This window comes from Callithrix jacchus, chromosome 3, assembly GCF_049354715.1.
Source record: "Callithrix jacchus isolate 240 chromosome 3, calJac240_pri, whole genome shotgun sequence".
In the NCBI taxonomy this organism is placed as follows: domain Eukaryota; kingdom Metazoa; phylum Chordata; class Mammalia; order Primates; family Cebidae; genus Callithrix; species Callithrix jacchus.
Window position 1 is genome coordinate 172227688 of NC_133504.1, and position 23027 is coordinate 172250714.

Here is a 23027-nt window from a genome sequence, read left to right on the forward strand (position 1 = left end):
AAGGGAATCATCTCAGCTGTGCCTTAGGTAAAGTATTGATAGATAGGATACAGGAGTACATTCTAGATGGAGGGACTAGCCTGAGAAAACTTTTAGTGTTCGGAAAGGAAAGACATGGTAAACAAATGGTGATTAGCCTATAGCTAAAATATAGGATACATATGGAACAAAAGAAAAGGGAAACAAATGTATGTTGGTGCTTTTAACTAAAGTCCTCTCCTCAAGTATTTAATCTGAGTTCATCCTTTCCTTAGTTAATCATCTACTAAACCACTTTACAAATGAAGAAATGAGAGCACAAGAAGATTAATTAACCTACTTGAAAATGAGAAACTAACAAGTAAGGTTTAGGACTTGAAACCATTTTCTCTTTTGTTGAAGTAAGCATATTCTTTCTACCATGGGGTCACAACAATAATAATAACAATAAATAATTGTGGTTTATTGAATGCTCACCCTAGGCCACAGAATTTTAATTTTTCTCAAATTTTCTTTTCTATTAAGGGCAGTGAGCCAGATGGAGGATAGAGGGTAGGGCAAGGAAAGGAGATAATTTTAAATGTCTAGGATCTTCTATCAGTTGGGTATCTTAGTCACTCTTCAAAATTCCCTAAAATGTAGAGGTTATTATCCAAATCTCTAAATGAAGAAATGGTGGCTCAGAAAATGTATTTGATGCATAAAAATAATGAAAATTAATGCTGAGCAGAAATGAAGATAGAAATAAAATGGAGTCGACTACCAGGCTAAGAGAACCTTATTTTGTTGAAAAACTAGTAACCATTAAAGTATTAGTTCAAGAAAATGCATGATCAGAATTGTACTTGAAGAAAATTCATCTCTTAGCTCCATCTAGGACTATTAATGAAGAGATGAAAGATTCTTAGTAAGATTTTTTAAACTTATGGTTAAAACTGCTTTGAATCAAATTCAGCTAAGATTTAGGTTTTTAAAAATTAGTTTTAATATTAGTATATCTAATAAAAATATATAAGATAATCACATTATCTTTTATCTCATATATTTAGGCAATAAGCTGCTCTGATAAACAAAATATTTGTACCAAAATAATATAATATACACAGAGTAACACTTTTTAAAGAAAATGAAACGCCATAAAATGCCCAAAAGCTTATTTTGGTTTTCTTGAGCTCCCGACCTCAGGTGATCCACCTACGTGGCCTGCAAAGTGCTTGGATTACAGGTGTGAGCCGCCATGCCCGGCAGCATATTTTGATTTTCTACAGGTGGCTAATCTAATAATCAGTGGCCTACTTTTCAAACTGCTAATTAAATTATACATATTGTTTCAAGAGACTTTGAACAGGTCTACTTACTAATTCAGTTTTATCTTAGAATACATTTGCAGACTGACTTTAAAATTCTCTTGCAAAACCAACCTCTTATTAGGGAAAACTTATGGAATCATTGAAATCCTAAAGCTGAAGGAAAGATTCAGACCGACCCTGTTAGTTCACAAGGGAGACAGAGGTCACAGGGCAATACAGTGAGGAAGTTCAGGCCTGTGGTCCTCAATGACGCCCTGCTGTATTCACTATTTAGCCCCCACCCCATCGAACCAAAGTATGTTGTAGTAAAGAATATGAACTATGTAGGTTGGACACAGTGGCTCATGCCTGTAACCCTAGCATTCTGGGAGGCTAAGATGGGCAGATCACGAGGTCAAGAGTTCCAAACCAGCCTGGCCAGCATAGTGAAACCCTGTCTCTACTAAAAATACAAAAATTAGCTGGGCGTGGTTGTGGGCGCCTGTAATCCCAGCTACTTAGGAGGCTGAGGCAAGAGAATTGATTGAACCCAGGAGCAGAGGTTGCAGTGACCCAAGATTGCATCATTGCACTCCAGCCTAGGCAATAGAGTGAGGCTCAATCTCATAAAAAAAGAAAGAAAGAAAGAAAGAAAGAAAAAAAAAGGGATATGCACTATGTGATGTGATGTGATGTGCTCTTCATAGGTTGGAACTTTGTTATGTTTCCCTGTGTGTAATATAGTACAGATGCATTACTTAAAATGAAATGAAAGTTTTCTCCAAGTTAAATAAACAATCAGTTTACCTCCTATAGAAGTAAAATGACAGTATGTTTAGTGTGTTTTTTAAAACGTTATTATAATTAAACTTTAAGTTCTGAGATACATGTCAAGAACATACAACTTTGTTACATAGGTGTACACGTACCATGGTGGTTTGCTGCACCCATCAACCCGTCATCTACATTAGGTATTTCTCCTAATGCTAACCCCTCTCTACCCCACCAACCCCCTGAGCTGGTCCTGGTGTGTGATGTTCCCCTCCCTGTGCCTGTGTGTTCTCATTGTTCAACTCTCACTTATGAGAGTGAGAACATGTAGTGTTTGGTTTTCTGTTCTTGTGTTAATTTGCTGAGAATGATGTTTTCCAGCTTCATCCATATCCCTGCAAAGGACACAAACTTATCGTTTATATGGCTGCCTAGTGTTCCATGGTGTGTATGTGCCATATTTTCTTTATCCAGTCTGTCATTAGTATGTTTAATGAGGTCTTTGAATGTCTGCTTCTAGAAAGTTTATCTGATGTTGTAGAATTTTTATTGTTTTCAGTATTTATGTATATTCTGTACATCTTAAATTAAAAGTATGTTTAAGCTATTTGACAAAATACTAATAACACTTTGCTGCAGATCCATTTGAACATCAAATGATGGTCAAAGACAAGTCAAGAGAATTTCCAAAGAGTAGATTTCAGAGGCCTGTACATGAACCTTTACACACTGACTCATAGAAAAAACCTCATTCAGAGTCCTGTTATTGTCATTTTACAGATAAGTCCAAAAGATCAATGCTTTTCTACTTCAGTACATTGTGGAATAGAAGAAACATTAATAATAATAATTTCATAAATAATAATCCTAACCTACTATAATATATCAAATAATGAATACCTCAGTGCATATCATGAGTATTATGTTATCCGACATCAACTTTACAGCCGATTTTATCCTGATTTGAGATGAGGAAATGAAAATTAAAGTGATTTGCCTTGCCTGGATTCAGTCACAAAGTTTAGAATGAAGAAAACGAGTCTATCAGACACAAGACCAGTAGATCTGTAATCACAACAAGATATGTACCGGAAAATAGTAAGCCAACAGAGGCAACACACTAATGCTCACTGACAGTCTTAATGTTCTTTAATTAAATAAATAAAATAATGAAAAAGCAAGTAGAAAAAGAATGGTTAAAGAATTGATAAGCAAATGATCACAGAGCAGGGTTGAAAAGTCTCAATAATGCATTCTCTTATTGCCACATGACTGCTCAGGGTGGTTAATATTTATCTGCTATTGTTATTATTATTATTCACAATGATAGCTGGCATTTATTGACCTGGGTCAGGGAAAGCTTCCTGAATTAAGGGAAATGATAGCAGTGATGTGAGCAGTTAATTAGTCATGGAGGTCAGGAAGGGGACAGTGGTGGGTGGAGTATCCTAAGTGTGGAGAACATCTTGTGCAAAGGCTCAGATGTAAGAGACTGTTATGGTTACTTTCCAACCTGAGCCTGGCAGAAAGATGGTCAAAGAAGGTCAAGAAGAAGGACCATTTTGCCATCAACAAGAAGGTGACCAGATAATACACCATCAATACTTAAAGCTGCATCCTTGGAGTGGGATTCAAGACGTGGGTCTTATGGGCACTCAAAGAGATGTAGAAATTTGCCATGATGGAGATGAGAGCTCCAGATATGTGTACATTGATACCAGGCTGAACAAAGCTACGTGGTGTAAAGGGATAAGAAGTCTTCTATCTTGTACTCCTGTGTGGCTGTCCTGAAAAGGTAATGAGATGAAGAGTCACCAAACGGCTCTCTATCTATTTTACCTGTCACCACTTTCAAAAATCTATAGTCGATTTCAATAAGAACTAACTGCTCAGTGTCAAATAAAGTTATTAAACTGTCAATAAAGAAATACGAGAGACTGTTATGAGTTAAACTGTGTACTCCTAAATTCATATGTTGAAGTTCTAACCCCCAGTATTTCAGATGCAACCTTATTTCAATATAGGATCATTGAAGATATAATTAGTTAAGATGAGGTCATACTACAGAAATATGGGCTCCTAATCCAAGATGACTTTTGTCCTGATAAAGAGGGGAGGTTTGAACACTGGCTCACACAGGAGCAATGCATGTGGACCTGAAGGCAGGTGCTGCTTCTGCAAGCTAAGTAAAAGCAAAATTGCCAGCAAACCACCAGAAGCTAGGGAGGAGAGACATGGAACATATTCTTCATTACAGCCCTCAGAAGAAATTAACCCTGCTGATGCCTTGATCTCGGACTTCCTGTGTCTATTGTGAGGCAGTATATTTCTGTTGTTTATGCTTCTCTGTTTTACTTTGTTATAGCACTACTAGCAAATGAATGCAGAGATTAAGGCGTTCAAAGACATGTAGCTTAGCTCCTGGTTCTCAGTCATCAATTAAGGGTAAACTCCTCTACCAACTAGTAAGGTGGCAGAGAGATGCCCAAGATATTTTAGAACCATCCCATTCATAATAATCAATATTTTGAAGAACATATTTGGGACAAAATTTATGCATTATGATTTGTTACATGCACTTAATAACAAACACTTGATTTCTCTATGTTATATGCTCAGTCAATAAATAAGCATTTATTTAGCATGCATGATGTGACATCTTCTGTAGGATAGTGATCAGAAGCTTGGGTTCTGTGAAAAGTGTTAAGAACAGGAACCCCACATTTTAGGATATATGTTTTGGAAAATATTCTACCTTCATGGGATATCGACATCTTCATCAACTTTCCCAGTGAAAGGGGATTAAATAAGAGTATAGTTATAATATATTTAGTGGAGCACGTGTTTTATCACAAATATAGTCTAAAACAGCCATGTTCTTATTACTGTTACTATTTTGTTATGTTGCTTAGGGTAGGAAGATATTCATTTCATCCTTCCTGCCTCCCTTTAGACTCTTGGTCTCTCCCTGCTTGTAAAATGTGTTGGCAGTCTCTGGCTCTGTTCCCTGTCTCCTCATTTTGGCTTTTGATGGGGCATGATGATCAGATGGCTGTGATTAGTTATTTGGCTTGCATTGCAGATTATCTATTAAGTAGCCATCCCCTCAGCCACTGAGGCATATGGTCAGCACTTCTAGGGCTTAAAATAAATCTGCATTTTAACATGTGGAATTTTATTATGAAAAAGAGAGCTCATATGGGGTCTAATCTTGTTATTTGTTATGCCGTACACATACACTTGCTGCCTTCTGGATGGAATAGTACATTAGGCACCTCTGGGCCTTTCATTTTATTGGTATTCGAAGATATTCTGGGTGAGGACATTTAGGAAGTAGTATCAACCCTTAACTATGGAAAGAAAAGAAGAATGAGGAGCAATTTTTCGTTCCACATTTTGCAGACCAATCATACAGTTTTTTAATCAATCAAACATTTATTTAGCACTTACTGTGAACCCACTGTTTCCCCAGGTACTTGGGGGGAACAAGATGGCACAGTCCTTTTATCTAAAGGTATCAAAGAATTTTAGATACCTTTAGATAAAAGATAAACATTTTTATCAACGTGTTTGTTAGCAAAGATCATCCCTTAGTGCTGATTAGAAAAAAAAGATACCCCTTCTCCTGAGTGAATGCATCTGTGTCCTAGGCACCTGCCATCGTGAGTGGAAGTGTGAAATACACTTTAGATTGCATTCTCTTAACTAAGTGCCCTTGAACTAGGTACACGATTTAGGCAGTTAAGTGACAATTGCAAAAGTAAGTGGTCAGCAAGTGACAACCAAGGAACTAATTATATGATACTCTGAGGGCTGCGTGGTTTGGGGAAGTGTTTATACTAGATAAATTTATTAAATTTCATTCTGTATACTGAACTATAAATGGAATGCTTCTGGCGTGAATGGGCAGAAACTATCAGTTTATTCACATTTGATTGAGCAAATACTTCAGGTATTCATTATAAAACTACCTATTCTTCTAACATTTTTTCTAAACTCTATCCTAGGATATAAATAAGTTAATGGCAAAGAAGAGATTTGTAGAAATTAACTCAAGAAGATTTTCTAGTATTAATAGAAACTTGAGTTCCCTAAATGAGGACTTCAATCTATTCAGGTGTGACATGTCATCTAAGTTAATAACTGGAGCAAAAAATAAAAATAACAGCATCAAGCACAAAAATTCAGTCTCTGGAGTCTGAGAGATTTGGATTCGGATTCTAATACCAGTTCCTCTGCCTGCTTGTTTTGTTACCACAGGCAAGTTGCTAATCCTTTACTGTGCTTATAATAATACTTCCTATGTTCTTTGACTGTTGTGAGGATTAAACAAGATGATGCAAGTAAAGTGCTACTCGCAGCCCCTGACACCTGGTAAATATTTAACAAGGTGGCTGCTGTTCAAGCTGCTGGACTCTTTAAAATTCACAAGGCTTTACAACATGTAAACTAGCATTACACATATCAGGATAATGGATTTTTCATTTATCTGTATAGAAATGGATGAATACCTGAATATTTGTGTGTGTGTTTGTATACCCACTATTATGTGCATGCACAATTGAGAGAATATTTACTTCTACGGTATTATAGGACTAATATTAGCTAACGTGTTTAAGACTGTGCCAACTGCTGTCCTGTGTACTTCATATTAATTAATTCATCCTTATAATAATTCTGTGAAGTAGGATCTGTTGCACCAATTTTGCAGATAAGAAAACTGATGTCTGAAGATGAGGTTATGCTGCTAATAAACTGTGGAAATGGAATTTTAACCCAGGCAATGTGCCCCAGGTCTGTGTTTCTAACAACAGTGGTAGTCTGAATTTTAATGATAAACACTTAACATCACCGTGTACAGACAGACACATTGCAATGCACAAATGTATATGCATATACACATGTTTCTGTTTATGTGAGTATTTGCCTGAAAATGCATAATCTGTGGAATATCTCTCCCTCTCTGGTGCTCTTGAGGTCTGTAGCCACATTTACATTTTTCTGTTTGTGGTTTCCTTTCCCCAGCAGGTTGATTGAATTACATGACAGATCATATGCAAAATGAAACACTAAATGGAATCCTCTCTCTGTTGCCCAGCAATGGATGATTGCTCCACATTGCGTGAAGTTATGCTTAAGCACATCCTACAGCATTAGGCTCCTTGTTTGTCTCCTCTCACCCCACTCATTACTTGAACAGCAGCTCTACATCCAATTACATATCAACGAGTGGCAGGAGATGACGTTAATATGGATTAACTGTATTCCACAAGCTCTTTGGTGATCTTTTGGCCTTCAATGCTGAATACACCGGGGTAGCAGTTAAAACATGTACTAGGCTACATTTAACAGAAATCTGGCACTTCTAGCATGTGGCTCAACCAAATACAAATTTATTGTCCTTATAGATCAGCAAGCAAAGGTGTAGCCTTTCCAGCATGGCTTCAGCAGGTTTTCAAGCCCTCAATCTCCCAGGCTCCTTACATCTGCCAGCCAAACATCTTTTGCTTGTATCTGCCTTCCTCTAGTATATTCCTTTGGGTCATTAAGTGGGTGTTCCACCTCCCACCTCACATCCCCGTTTTAGACAGGAAAACCCGAGGTGTTTCTCCCTATACTTTTTCATGGTACCAAAATTTGTGGTGGACCAATGAGTCTGACACACTGTTGCCCCTAACAGAATATGGGTTCTGCTACCAGTACAAATGTAAAATGAATAAGCTGCTGGCAGAGTCGGCCACAATTGAAAACTTATGTGATAAGGATGATTTACTGTTATGGCTGGTGTGGTAGTCAAGCCAGCATCAAGTGTCCACTAAAAGCTAGATCAATGAGAAGCACAACTTTTTTGCCTTAAGAAACTTACCATCCAGAAGATTAGGTGGATGAGCAAATAAATACATATAGAAATGTTAGAGGTGTAGACCTGTTGGAACTTTGCAATGTCGATGTTAGGGCTGAGACACACAAATTTTAGTTCCATAGATATAAAGAATATGAAGGCTGAGTGCAGTGGCTCTTGCCTAGTCAGAAATTTGGGACCAGCCTGACTAACATGGAGAATCCCTGTTTTTACTAAAAATACAACAATTAGCTGAGCATGGTGGCATGTGCCTATAGTCCCAGCTACTCGGGAGGCTGAGGCAGGAGAATCACTTGAACCTGGGAGGTGGAGGTTGCAGTGAGTCAAGATTGTGCCACCTGCATGACACAGAGGCTCTGTCTCAAAAAAAAGGAATATGAACAAGTAGTGGCAATAATGACTTTGTATTGTATACTAACTACTTTTCCGGCATTTGTCCAAATTATGTATATACTTTATATGTATATCTATATTACATGTGTATATATATACATAGATATATATATCTGTAGATCTATACACATAAAATGAAGTTCAATAACTTACCAAGGTTAAATATTTAGTAAGTTAGAAAGCTAGGATTTGAATCCTGAAAGTCTGCCATTAAAACCTTCAATTTCCAACCTATATTGAGAATTCCAAGGACATCCTGTTTTTGTTTATTTGTTTTGTTGCTGTTATGTTTTGTTTTTGTAAAATAATTTATTAGTTTTTTTGGCTGTTGCCAATTATGTAAAACCCTTTTGAGTCATTCAGTGTTCATCATATGTCATAAATTGGCTTTACCCAGGGTGGGTAGACATCAGCTTGGTCACCCAATTGCATAAAACGTCACTGTGCTAGAATATTTTCCATGAGGAAGTGGTAAATTACAGTTAACAAAATTATTTCCATTTATCTAACAGTTGTGAAATGGAGTATTAACAACGTCATTCCTTGAACAAAATATCCTCTTTATCCCTAATCTTTATTAGATGGTAGTCATCACTCATCTGAACATCTGTATTTCCTCTTATGCCCTCGCCTTGCCTTCTCTGTCCAGCCCTCCTGAAGATAACAGCTTATTTGCCTTGGTTCAGGCCTTGGATTTACGATACTCCCTTTGAGAATTATGTGGTAGACAGAATTATAAAATAAGCCCCGATGACCCATGTCCTTGTAGAATATCCTCCCTTTCACTGTGAGAGAGATCTGTGTGCTTGTGATGCAGTGCCATGGTACCACTCCCATAATTAGATTGTCTTATTTGTCACAGTTTATTTAAATAAAGGAGTCCATGTTCAGTGGGCCTAATCTATGCCAGCTAGCCGTTAAAAGGACAAAGCTCTTTGTGGTAATAGAGATTTGAAATGTGAAAGGGATTCAGCAGGCAGAAGAGTCTCCATTTCTCACTTTTAAAGATGGAGAAGACCATATTGCAAAGAACTGTGTGTGGTCTGAAGGAGCTGAGTGGCCCCATGCTGACAGCCAGCAAAGAATGGGCATCTTGTCTTACAGTTGCAAAGAACTAAATTCTGCTACAACCAGGCAAGCTTTTAAGCAGACCCCCAAACTCCAGATGGAAATGGAGCCCGGGTGACATCATAATCTTGTCCTGTGAGATCATAATCTGGAGCAGGACCCACAGAAACTGAGTGAGAATAAATTCATGTTGTTTTAAGACATTAAGTCTTAGGTAATTTTTTATGCAACAGTAGACAGCTAATATCCTTTGGCTGTCTATTTTATTACCCTGTCTAATATCCTCTGGCCGTTCCAAGTGTCTGACTCTTCTTTCCTGACCTCAGATATGCAGAAGTATAACTTGCACAGGTTATATAGAGAGTGCTATAGTGGGCTCTGCCCAAACTATGCTGGAGGCATAAACCTCAAGGTGAAGATAGGTATCCAATATCACAGGAAAAAGTATTTTTATTTTTGTTATATTATGATTTGTACTAGAAAGATTTTACCAGTGTCTTCCCATATTACATACCTTCTAACTCCCCCACTACGACTGCCAAAAACAAAACAAACACCATATGATATACTAATTTGAAGTCAGAATTCATTGGAACAAGGACAAAGTCCAAGGTGAAAGAAAAATTTTAAATTCCAAAATTAGCAGACCATGCATTAAGGGTTTTCTGCATAGTGAGAAGCAAAATTTGATGCTCTTTTTCTTGCTGGGTGAAGTACAGATCCTGTGGAGTGAGTTGGGAAGGAAAATGCTTTTTTTGTTAGTTTCTGCTTCAAGGAGTTTGCTAGCAATCTATTTTAGTCTTCATTAACATATAAAGATTGAGTTCGGGGTTAAAGCGTAGTAGGATCATTTGTCGAGCACACACAATGGTTTCACGTCGGGATGGAAAGGCCAAAGATTTGTGGTTGTGTGCGTTTTTGGCAACTGTTTGCAAAGTTGGAATAAGCCACCTGCCTGTGATAAAATATGACCCTCACTCACTCTTGTAAATTGCTTTTGCCCATTCACACTTAGAGATCATTAATCTTGTTTCCCTTTATGGATGGACATTCAGCACATTCCCTACAATTGATTCAGCTCTAGTTTAGAGTCATATAAAAAACTCACCAAGTGCATTTGGAGAAAAATGTCTCTTTGCAAGGCTACAAGTTAAAAAGTGCTATCTTAACTAGACAGAAATACAAGCATTTGCAAAAGGAGCCGTGAAAGGGATAAAAGGAAGAAGACATAAATAGCTGATAAGTAATTACAAATTCTTACCCTAGAAGGGACTTTTTAAGGCCTGTTTCACTATGGACCAGGAAACAGTCCATAGCACACGCTGGAAAATACCCTGGAGGTAGAGGAACTAACTACTCTATGAGACATTCCAGAGCTGGGGGCGGTGGGTCACGCCTGTAATCCCAGCACTTTGGGAGGCCGAGGTGGGTGGATCATGAGGTCAAGAGATCAAGACCATCCTGGTCAACATGGTGAAATCCCGTCTCTACTAAAAAAAAATACAAAAAATTAGCTGGGCATGGTGGCGCTTGCCTGTTATCCCAGTTACTCAGGAGGCTGAGGCAGGAGAATTGCCTGAACCCAGGAGGCAGAGGTTGAGGTGAGCCGAGATCGCGCCATTACACTCCAGCCTGGGTAAGAAGAGTGAAACTCCATCTCAAAAAAAAAAAAAAAAAGAAGGCATTCCATTCTTTCTATTATTCCTTTACCACCCAAGAGAAGTGCTTATTTTGAACATATTTATTTTGCAGTTGTCATAGTATGTTACAGGTCCTTCTCATTTTTATCTCTTTCTTATAGCATCAGTATGTAGTATAATGTTACGAGACATTTAGCATATTTGTTGAGTGTTAATTCAATGAAATCTGGACTCCAAACATGGGAATTCTAGTTAGCATCTACTTGTCACTCACAGGTCTGTAAAAATCATTGTTAAAAATTAGCTCTGTATAAAAATGATGGTAATAATACCTTTTAATGATCTTTCTCTTCTGATGCTTTTCTTCTAGGCCATTCTGGTACAGTTTTAACATTGATTTCCCCAATATACTAATGGCCAATCAGAAATAAGTATAAGTTAAAGTACCTGGTCATCTCGAAACAAAAGTACTTCAGCATTCATTGTAAGCTATAATGTCGAGGAAGGAGGGGAACTTTAATGTCCTGTCTTTCTTTATCTTCTATTAAATTGATTGAGAATGTTAAGGCATTATAGAGTCAACACTGAACACAAGCTAGAGTACATTAATTATAACCAGATGAACATTTCATGAAATGGTCAAACAGGAGGACAAGAGTATATATCATAAAGTAAACACAAGGGAATCTAAAATCACACCATAGTCAAATAAATAAATATTTGACTTTCTATGTTGTGTGGGGCCTTCTAATCAATGATGTGAACAGAAAATAAATACAATACATTTGACAGAATTTTTTCTCTCTAGACAACCCTACTTTGCCACTGCAGAGTTAGGCCAATGCTTGATTACCCTAATTTCCTCTTGAAATGATCTATATGTAAATGAAAATGTTGGCAAATAATTATTCAGCCAATTTTTACTTTCTATTTAATTTGTCTCTAATTGCTACCCTTCATGTTTGAAACTGATGTAAACGACTGGCTGAATGTATTTGTGATTTAGAGCTTGAGACTGTGAAAAGTGTGTCTGGTAGATCTTTTCATTTCAGGCAAGATATTACCATGCCTATAAACTGCATCTCCACATAATTTACCAGAGTACAGAAATTACTAAACAGCTTCTAAAGAGCCTTACGCCATCTCAGTGTCCTTCTTCCCTAAGCTATAGCATATTCATACAATGAGCTCTTACTACTTATTTGCACATTTATTCTCATTTTAAATATAAATTATAGCAGTTGCCACATACAAAACATATGGCATTAGAGCTTAATGGACTTAAAGTAGATAGTGCTTTAAAATGAATTTTGGAGTATATTTTTATATGGTTTACCTCATTTTGCAAGATTGAAGGACAACACTGTATCCATTTATTATTTGAAAGTTTGAGAATGGCAAGATACCTTCCAAGGGGCAGGCCTGAGGAGCCTGCAATGATTTTTCTGAATTGTGATATGGTTGAGTGGGGTACATAAGTTGAGGGCCAGAACTGAAATATTGAGAACAAGAGAATGATTTTTTAAGTTCATATCTTGTGTTGGACACAGAGAATACTAGCTAGAGGGAAGATGAGGGACAATGAACAGAGGATAACCCAGATCTCAAAGAGGAATTTGACTAATTGGCTAATTATTCCTTTTTTGTGATGTGTAATGTGAATTTATTTTTTCCTCCATTCATGAGTTTCTCGTGAAGAGTAGATCTTTTTTTGGAAAATGGAATAAAATAAGGATTGTTGCGTATGATAAGCACAGAGTAAGGGTCCATGGCCAGTGCCCACCCCTGGCTTCCAATCGGTCTTTTTTTATTGATCTCATAATAGTATGAAATCAGGATAGGAGAGATAGAATGAAAAGTAATGTTTAAAATTGTTATGACAAGTTTGCTATTAGGGAGATAAATCGTAGTCATCAGTTTTCCTGTAGAATTCTGGGAACATTTATTTCTATTCTTCTTCTTCCAAAAATGTATATATGTGTTTGTACTATGTTTTCTGGTGAGGTTACTAAATATAGTACAAGGGTTAACTAAGATATAATTAAGATATAAGATAAATGGCAACTCAAAGATAATTAGATTAAACGATAGATTTATATTAAATATGTATTTTTAAAAGCAAAATGTAGTCTTTGTTTTAGAATACTTTAGGATTCTGGAGTACCCTCAAACCACCATTCTATTCACTTTCAATTACAAAAGACTAAAAAAATGTGCGTTTTTTTTCCCCTCAAAACTTTCTAGATGTTTTTAGTCTAGGCAAGTAAGCATAATTAGAAGGAACTGGGGGGAAGTAAAATTTTAAATCTAACCTTTACCTTCTCATTTGAAATTGTGACTTCTAAATAATAACTCTCTGATTTGCTATTATAATGAGGGGGTTAAGTGGTTCATGTTCACTGCAGTGGGTAGTAGAATGTGGTTGATTTACCATAGATATAATCAGTGGCATGTGTTAAGTAACTTCATAGATGGTATTAGGGAGAGAACAAACCAAGAGAGTGAGGGAAGCCACAGATGGGTGGTGGAGAGCACATCACCTGTGAGGGAAGCCGCAGATGGGTGGTATAGAGTACATCACCTGTGAGGGAAGCTGCAGATGGGTGATGGAGAGCACATTACCTATTGTATTGCCATGTCCCGTGCTCTTGCATTTGCCAAGCATGGAACATGGCTGTTAAATTGAAAATGCAAATACCAAAATGTTTTAAATTATTTATTTCATTAATATCTTGTAGGGAAAAAAAAAGAACATCTGATTGGAAATCTAAATTTTTGGTTTAGCACTATTCTACAGTAATTCAATATAGCGATTCCATATCTTTACATGAGTACTGATAGAAATACATTATGTGCTGCTTCTCACTCTTTATGCCAACAAGAACAATGTTGACTCATTAATGAAGAGGTGGATGAAGCCAGTGAGGAGGTAGACTTAACTGCAGCAGGAGAGCACATTTAATACGATAGCAAGAAATAAATTTGATTGGGTTTGATGTCATTCTGGGCAGTGGGAACTACATTGGCAATTCAACCAATTTGATCAGTTCACTGGGAGCAATACTATAGAATCTATTATACAGAGTCTGATAGCATAAGGCTAAGCAGAAGATAATAATGTAGTCTTTACTTGGGACAAGATTAACATCTTGATGGAGAAGTCAAGACAGTCAAGGATTAGGGTGATAGAAGTAAAGTGAGCGATATATGCTCTTCAGGATTCCGAAGAGAGACTACTTGGTATTACTGTAGCAATCAGAAAAGGCTTCATGGAGGAAATGAAAATTTGAGCATATTTCTGTAGGTCTGATGATATTGCAGCAGATAAGAAAGAGCATTTGAAATAGTGTGCCCATTGAGAATGAAGCCAAAGAAATGTTTTAGTACAACATGTGTGCTCCAATGATCTGAATTCATCACCTAATTACAGAGTCTTCTGCTCGTATGTTAGAATCCAGTGGCAAAATGATTTGAGAGTTATGATCATTGCTACCCATGGCAGGAGGAGACAGTCTCTGTTTTGATGTGGATGTGTTGCCACTTATACATCCCATCTGAGCAGCATATCCCAGGCAGAAGTGAAATTGTAGAGTACAGATTCATGACTTGGTTCAGGGCTCAAGAATAGCACAGAGATAGGCAGAGATGAGGTGTTGCACTGGAAACTGTCCCACACAAGAGTCTAGCCAGAATAGTGCTGTTGATCCCAACCTGTGACAATTGGGATCTCTCTGGATTTTCACTAGATTTCCTATGGGTGTACGAGCATGTGAAGGTTGTGTAGCAAGAATAAAGTGCACTGCTATTTCACATATTAGGTATTTTCTTTTCATTAAGAGGTGACATCATCAAGTTTTTTCCAGCTGTTTGCATAACTTCATCAACCTCTCAGGGCTTCTATTGTTTTAGTTGTTTTTTGTTGTTGTTTTGCCCTTAAAATGGGAGATAGTATCCTCCATGGTGGTAAAAGTCACTGGCTTTGTACTGGGTGTGAAGTTGGCCAGTGTTGCTTAGGGACTCTGACTTTCACAAAGTATTTAGCTGATTTGACTTTCAGATGTTTATCCCTTAAATCAGAATAATAACAATGTACGTTTATTAAGGAAACTCTATTAACCACTTAATACAGTTAAAAACACAGACCTGGGAGCTAGTCTCTTTTTTGAATTTCAGTTCTATTGCTTACTAAATGTATGACAGGGGCAATTTATTTAACCTTTCTATCTCAGTTTACTCATCTATGACATAGGAGAAATAATGGTACAACTCATATGGTTATCTTTAGAATGAATGAATTAATATTTTTGTAACACATTCCAGCTTATACTAAAAATCATGAGTGCTTATTATGCACACATTCAAGTGCCAATCGATAATTATTGCTCTTCTAATGATTGTTTCTGTGAATAACGAAGATAATACAATGTCTGGCAAATAGTAATGTTAAACAAGAGTTATCTCTGGTACCCTAGGGTACCTTTAAGCTCAGATACTCTTGGATTCCACATTCTTAGAAATTTATTTGCAAACAATAATAAATTATGATCTTAGCAAATGAATTTGCTACACCAGTTTTCATTCCTAGAATCTTAAGATGCTTTAAAGAAATATGGTAAATCATAGAGAGATCAAACATCAAAATAAATTAACAAAGCCTTCTGCAGACTACAAGCAGCATCCCATTTGAAAGGCCAAAATGAAACAAAAAACAAAACAAAAACAAAACCTAAGGTCTAAAAAGATTACTAAATATACTGGACAACTCTTGGAGAATTTGTGGGATCCAACAAGATTCCAGCGGACTCAGATACCCGGAATAAAGCTCGGCCTTGACTAAAATAATAATACCATCAGAAGAGTGAGGGGATTAGGGTAGCTTCGAATGTGGATTTACTCCTTCCTCATCTGCTGCTTTTACCTGCTGCAACTTTATTAGCTTTCAGATGAAAAAGTCAAGGATTGGAAATGAGAAGTTTTGTTGTCAAGATTATACAATTTATCTACAATTTGCTTCTATATCTTTCCAGGTATGTGTCACTTCTTGTGGAAGAAGGCTGGGCCTCCCATCAATCTAGTTCTTTCAGTTTATTCCATAATGCTCTTCTACAGCTTGGGTTGGGCCTGAGTTCCATAAGCTTACCTTATTGGAATTTATCCGACCCTTTTCCCCCAAAAGTAATATTAGGTTTGATTTGTAATTTACAAGGTGGAAGTTCATTCTGCCTCTGTATTTACAATTGTAGAATCCAAACTGACTCTGGATCTCTGTAGATGGTAACTACATTGCAAACTTGAGCTCATGGAGATGCTGTGAAGTGAAAGGATTACAATGTCAAATTATTCTTCCAAGATTTTGTTTGATTTTTTTTAAAACCAGGACAGAGTTCCGTATACAGCTTAGATGTCTTTTCTAATATGTAAAATGAAAAAGAAAAAGTTTATTTGAAATTTAATGAGTAAAGCATTGGGGATACATGTATTAGGGTCAGAACCAATAGGATATCTATCTGTCTGTCTTTCTGCCTATCTTTGTATCTCTCTCTCTTTCTCTCCCTCTCTCTCTCTCTCTCTCTCTCTCTCTCTCTCTCTCTCTCTCTCTCTCTCTCTCTCATCTATCAATCAAGAGATCTATTGCAAACAATTGGCTCATGTAATTATGGAGGCTGACTAGTCCTAAATCTTCGGGATAGGCTGGCAGCCTGGGGACCCAGGGAAGAGTTGCAGTTCAAGTCTGAAGGCAGTCTCCTTGCAGAGTTTCTTCTAGCTGAAGAGAGGTCTGTGTTTTCTACTAAGGACTTCAACTGTTGAATCAGGCCCATCCACACAAACAAGGTTAATATGCTTTCCTCAAAGTCTGTTGACTTAAATGTTAATCTCAATAAAAATACCTTCACAGAAACATCTAGAATAATACTTCGCCAAATATCTAGATACCATCATTTAACCATGCTAACACATAAGGTTACCCATCACGAGTCCATTTTTGTAAACTTGGCACTTATGTACATGTTAAACCAAAATTAATCTCCAATTAAAGACAAAAACAAGGCAATACTTTTACTTAACATGATTAATACCACTATCTTGTATACAACAAAATATGCACTAACCTTTCCCCAAAAGGGATGCAAAGTCCTTGAAAGTCTTTGTGATGATTGTTCTTTTCAATATCCTCTAACTTAACTACTATGATGTAAAGCTAACATTACTTAAGAACTATAATATAAAGTCAAAACATCTCATGTTATAGGATAAAGGGAAAAGAGAGGGAAGAAAACAGATATTTGAGATACCCACATGCACACACACAAACATACTCATAACAAAATAAAAAAGAAAAAATATACATGACACAGTTCCCATTCTGTACTGGTTACATCACTGAAACTCATATTTCCTTACCATTTACATATTCTCTTTGCCTTCAGCAAGTACCTCAATAGGTTATAGCTATTTATCTGGTAAGGTGACCCATACCAGATAACAAAAGTCTTTGCTTTTGAGGGATCTAGACAATTAGTAGTCCTGCCTGAATGGAGTTGTTACAGTTTTATATTGAATTTAATCACAGGGCATGGCAATAATAAGGGATGCCTTAAGGATCTTCTGTATTTCAGACATAATATCTTTGTTGTTTCCATTGTAGAGTACCAGGTCGATTTCTTCTTGATAGTCAAGGATCAGTTACCCCAGCCAGCAGTGTAACTTCCTTCTCCGCCTGTTGATTCAGAGGCACAAAGAGCCCAAAGTCACCAGGTGACAGTTTTTACTTCTGCAACAATGGAATTTTTGTTGTGTCTCCTGCTAGAAGCATTCCTCTTTTTGGAACTAAGACTTCTAAACAGGAAGCAAATATGTGGTAATAGGTCATCAGTTGCAATAGTAAGTAGAGCCACTTCCATATTCACCACTTGAATTGTGGACCCATGAATTCTGGCTATGGGAGAAAGAGTACCATATTTTGAATATTGATTCAAAGTCTATGTAGACTCCTGGATAACTTGGCTGTAGCTCTACAAGGTACTGTTTCATAACTGACATTGTAACTGAGTCTTCAAATGGCCATTCCACTGTTCCGTCAAACCAGCTGCATCAGGATGGGTGGGAACATAAAAGACCAATGAATTCCATGACGATGGTCCCATTGCCATACTTTGTTTACTGTGAAGTAGTTTTCTTGATGAGAAGCAGTGCTGTATGGAATGCTATGGCAGGGCATAAGGCATTCTGTAAGTTTATAGATGATAGGTAGTGTTGGCGGAAACACTGTGTTCAGAAAAGGCAAATCAATATCCAGAGTAAGTAACTATTCCGGTGAGAACATAACACTACCCCCCTTTCATGATGGAAGCAGTCCAATGTAATCAACCTGCCACCAGGTAGCTGGCTGATCACCCTGAGGAATGGTGCCATATTGAGAACGCAGTGTTGGTCTTTGCTGCTGGCACATTGGACACTCAGCAGTGGCTATAAGTAGGTCAGCCTTGGAGAGGGAAGTTCATGTTTCTGAGCCAATGCATAACCTACATCCCTGCTACAATGTCCACTTCTTTCGTGAATACATTGGGTAATACGAGTGGCTAGAAAAAAGAGGCTGACTGGTATCTACAGAATATGCCATCCTATTCACCCAATTATTAAATTCCTCCTCTTCTGACATCACTCTTTGGCCAGCACTCACATGGCACACAACTATATTCATGATTTTCTCTCATTCAGAAATGTCTATCCACATACGTCATCCCCAAACTTCCTTGAACCAATTCTTCAATCACATTTCTTCCAAGTCTTTGACCATCCAGAGAAACCACTGGACATAGCCCCAAAATTGGCATGTATTTGCATATATGGCCATTTCTCCTTCCAAGCAAAGTGAACAATCAGATGCACTACTCAAGGTTCTGCCATCTGAGAGGAGTTTCTTTCACCATTATCCTTCAGGTATGTGCTAGAAAAGGGCTGTAGTGTTGTGGATGTCCACTGTATCACGTACAACCATCTATAAACCAGACCCAAGTTTGTCAACTGACCGTGGAGTACTCCACATGAGGCCATAGGTGCAGGTTGTAAGAGACATAGTAATATAACAGGAGTGGGGACCATGGACATTTGGGACACATCTTCATGTAACTTGTGCATTAAGGGCCCTCTTGGGACTGATCACATCATTTCTTGGTTTGATGATGGAATGCTGCTATGTACAGTCAAATTTATAGCTTGCTAGGACAGGGAACAGCCAGTTCATGAGGAGCAGCTCAGGTTGTAGAGGAACTTGGTGGGCCATGGTTAAGCTTTCAGCTTAGTAGCAGGCCAAAAGCAGTTTCTCAAAAGGAACACAGTTATCTGCAAAGAATGTCAGAGCTTTGATCTGAAGTTCTGAATATGCACTATGATTATCCTGTATGGTCCTGTCAAAGATTTTAAATAGAATCCCTATCTGTCACTGACACTTTAAACACCATTGAATCTGCTGGATCATAGGACCCCAGTGGCAGAGCAGCTATATGACAGCCTGAACCTGTTGCAGAGCCTTTTCTTGTTAACAGCTTTTTGAGTCATTCTGTAACTAGGCTGGGGTACCAAACCCAAATAAGGAATATATTGCTTCCCAAATCTGAAGAAACTCATGAAGCAGAGATTCTGAATTTATTGTTGTAGCTCAGGGAATTAGAAAGGGCTATATCAGTTTGCTTGGTTGGTTGGCTGGTTGGCTGGAACATGGATCAAAAGGCAGCCCACAGTAATTTAACTTGAAATGCTAGACCTGCTTTCCTGTACTGCAGAAGAAGAGATTCCAAGGCTTAGGGAAACTGGAATGTTAATTGAATATGTCATTTAAGATCTGCTCACTCACCCTGGATGATCCAGAGGACACACCTTTCAACATAAATGTGAGAAACAAATTTGTGAGGGGGCCCCAGCATCCTTGAAGAGCTTTGTGATAGCTTTTCTTTGTCTGCCAGGAACTGCAGTGGGAACTGCTACCACTGAATGAGGAAACTTAGATGTAATCAGAGTAACTGAATCCTAGGGTGACAGGGGCTGGCCAAGTGGCAGCACTCAGTCGCCTAAGATAACATGGGTGCGGTTACCACGATGGAAAGCAGAGTCAAAGCAGCAATCAGAAAAGTTGGATATGGGCAGGCCTATGGCATTGCTAGTTGATGATAGAGTTTCTAGAAGGTAAAAGGATGGGAAAGCTACTAATTCTTATTTTATCTGGGTAAGTCAAAGAATTCTAGGTCAAGTTAACAAAATTCTAACTCCAAATCATGGCCTTTTACTGGAGTGACTGTGGATTAGGGAAAAGAAAAGAATCAGACCCTTTGGGAACTATTAAACATTAACTCTAAACTGTTATCCGTTCCAGAAGATACAAAAATGTCACTGTGGTTGACTAGTCAGAGTAGGGCTGATGGAAGTCATGTGATTAATATGTCCAGTGGGTCCCCAAATCTATCCTGTAGTTTTTTCGGTTCCAGAATATATAATTAGAATAGACATACTGAGCAACTAGCAAAATTCCCAAATTTGAACAAGATACTCTTTTTAATCCTCAAAGAACCCATAAGCTAAAGGAATGAGATAGGTATTTTTCTATCTATGTATAATAGAAGATACAATATTTTAAAAAGTTTTTAATTCTCAATTTTCAAATGAAATTTCCTAGAAGTTGTTTATATGACTTTTTGGAACAAGAAGAAATGTTATGCAGTTTATCAATATTCTTGTCAGATTGACCTTTCATCATTCTAAATTTTATCTAGTTACTGAAGGAGACCTTCAGAATTTTAATTGTGATACAATGTCAAAGACAGTTGATGGAGAAATAATTACATAATTCTCTTTAAGGTTATTTAATGACACAGATTGACTGTCTTCACTGACAGCTCTATAGATTTGTTGATTCTCAATTTCTTAGGTGTTTCATGTCCTTTTTTTGGGTCTCAATTTTATTGTTGCTATTTTGCAGTTCTGTAATTAGTTTTTCTGGTATTTTTCTTCAACTGAATAGTTAAATGTGATTTAAACTTTATGTGATCAAGTCTAATTGATTACATTTTCTGCTGTCTTCATTTGGCAGCTTAAGAAAATAGAAGCAAAGAGAGTTGCTGAAAGACTTCAAAGAATCATTTCATGAAAAATCTTGAATATTCAAAATCATCTTCTCATTTTTCAGGTAATAGTTCTGTCAAGAACTTAAAATTCACATCCAAATGTATTCACGTCTTTTTAAAACCCAGTTAATCAGCAGTGTAATTTATATTCCTGCCTTGACAAAGCCTCATATAATTAATCCTTTAAAGATAACTCCTTACTCACAATTAACCAGTACCTATAGTGAATGTAGGTTTTTGTTGTTGTTATTAGAACACACCTGGATACCTTATTAGCTCTAGTTTTGCCACATTATCACAAGTAACTGATTTTCTTTGTACAAAGAAAGAGTCTCAGCTGAGGACCCATCATTCAAGACTGAAATTCTCTGTGTCTCACATGTTCACACACTCAGGCATTCTGGGCTATAGCAGATAGAATATGTGTGTTTAGATGGAGCATTCTTGATGAAATGAGCAGCATTCTTTGCAGTATATTTGTCTGGCTGTCAAAACCTCAGTTACAATAATTTCCAAAAACCAAGGTGCAGAAATTGAAATCTCTGCTCCCTAAAAAATATCAGTTGCCTAGTACTATGCTTGCATTGACACGAGAAGTTGCCAGTATCATGCTGCAGTTTGCCTTGTAAAGGTAGAGCTCCCACTACTATGATAAAAAACAGAAAAATATTTGAAATGATAGCTTTTTCCTGAATTCTCCTTTTCACGGTTACACAATTTCATGTTGTGTTTCTAAAGGATATCTTAAAAAATAGACCTGACAGCTTGCACCAAGTGCAGCCAGAGAAAAAATATTTGAACCTAGACTGTGCATAAAGTGCCGTGTGAAACAGACCAGAATTTAGAAGTCATGCGGAGTACCTTTAAATTGTCTTTGACTCCACGCTGTCTCTTAGTCTGCTGATGAATCATGATTGGCCTTGATTTGGTCCTTAGCGGAAAATTTATTGCACAGGTATCCACATATATGGATACTATTGTGTACTCTACTGAGCACTCTTTTTCTTCTAGAAAACATTTCTTCTGGCAATTGAAGTAAACCTTTTTTGTTCAGATAAATTATCATTAGTGTCTTTTGAACCTCTAAAGGTACTGGTGTGTTATATTGTCTTATTCTTTGGGGAATTGAATGAGAGGAAGAGAAGAAAATGAAAAATGTGAATTTTACTGTTTTTCACTCCCTCCACCCCCATTCCTGTAGAGGAAAGAGCATGGGCATTGAAATTAGCAGGTATTGTGGAATGAGTAAAAGCTTGGAGTTCTGGTTTCAGACAGTCTCAGCTTGAACTGCCATTCAGCCACTTATGATCTGTGTGATTAGGCAAGCTTCTTAACAACTGCAATTTTTGGTTTTCTCATCTTTTTTTTTTTTTTTTTTGAGGCGGAGTTTCGCTCTTGTCTCTTGTGCTGGAGTGCAATGCAATCTCGGCTCACTGCAACTCTGCCTCCTTCAGCCTCTGGAGTAGCTGGGATTGTAGGCATGTACCACCATAACCAGCTAATTTTTGTATTACTGGTAGAGGCAGGGTTTTCTATGTTGGCCAGGCTGGTTTCTAACTCCTAACCTCAGGTTATCCACCCGCCTTGGCCTCCCAAAGTGCTGAAATTACAGGTGTGAGTCACTGCACACAGCCTGTTTTCTCATCTTTTAAGTGAGTAAAATACTAGGACCTCTTTTGAAGATTTATGAGGAAGATTTAATGAGCCAATCCATGTAAGTTGCTTAGCACGGTGCTCATCATGTCATAAACCCATGTGAGCAGTTATTTATGCTGTTCGAATCCCAGTTCTAGGAATTACTAGCTGGTGGCCTTGCCTAAAGTATTTACTCTCTTAAACTTGGTTCCTCTTCTTTAAAATTAAGATGATGATACCTAACCTGGAGAACTCTTTTGAGAATTAAAAT

At 37.4% G+C, this 23027-nt stretch overlaps 1 protein-coding gene across 4 annotated transcripts in view; it reads left to right on the plus strand.

Moving 5' to 3' along the window:
- Window positions 1–23027, plus strand: part of KCNIP4 (potassium voltage-gated channel interacting protein 4) — a 1202281-nt gene that overhangs the window by 288231 nt on the left and 891023 nt on the right. The window contains exon 2 of one of the 4 annotated variants that reach the window (XM_078367430.1): window positions 21088–21183. The exons of the other annotated variants lie outside the window; for them this stretch is intronic. Coding sequence (XP_078223556.1) covers window positions 21141–21183 — 43 coding nt within the window. The 5' untranslated portion in view covers window positions 21088–21140. The remainder of the gene's footprint in view (window positions 1–21087; window positions 21184–23027) is intronic. 4 annotated transcript variants of the gene reach the window in all.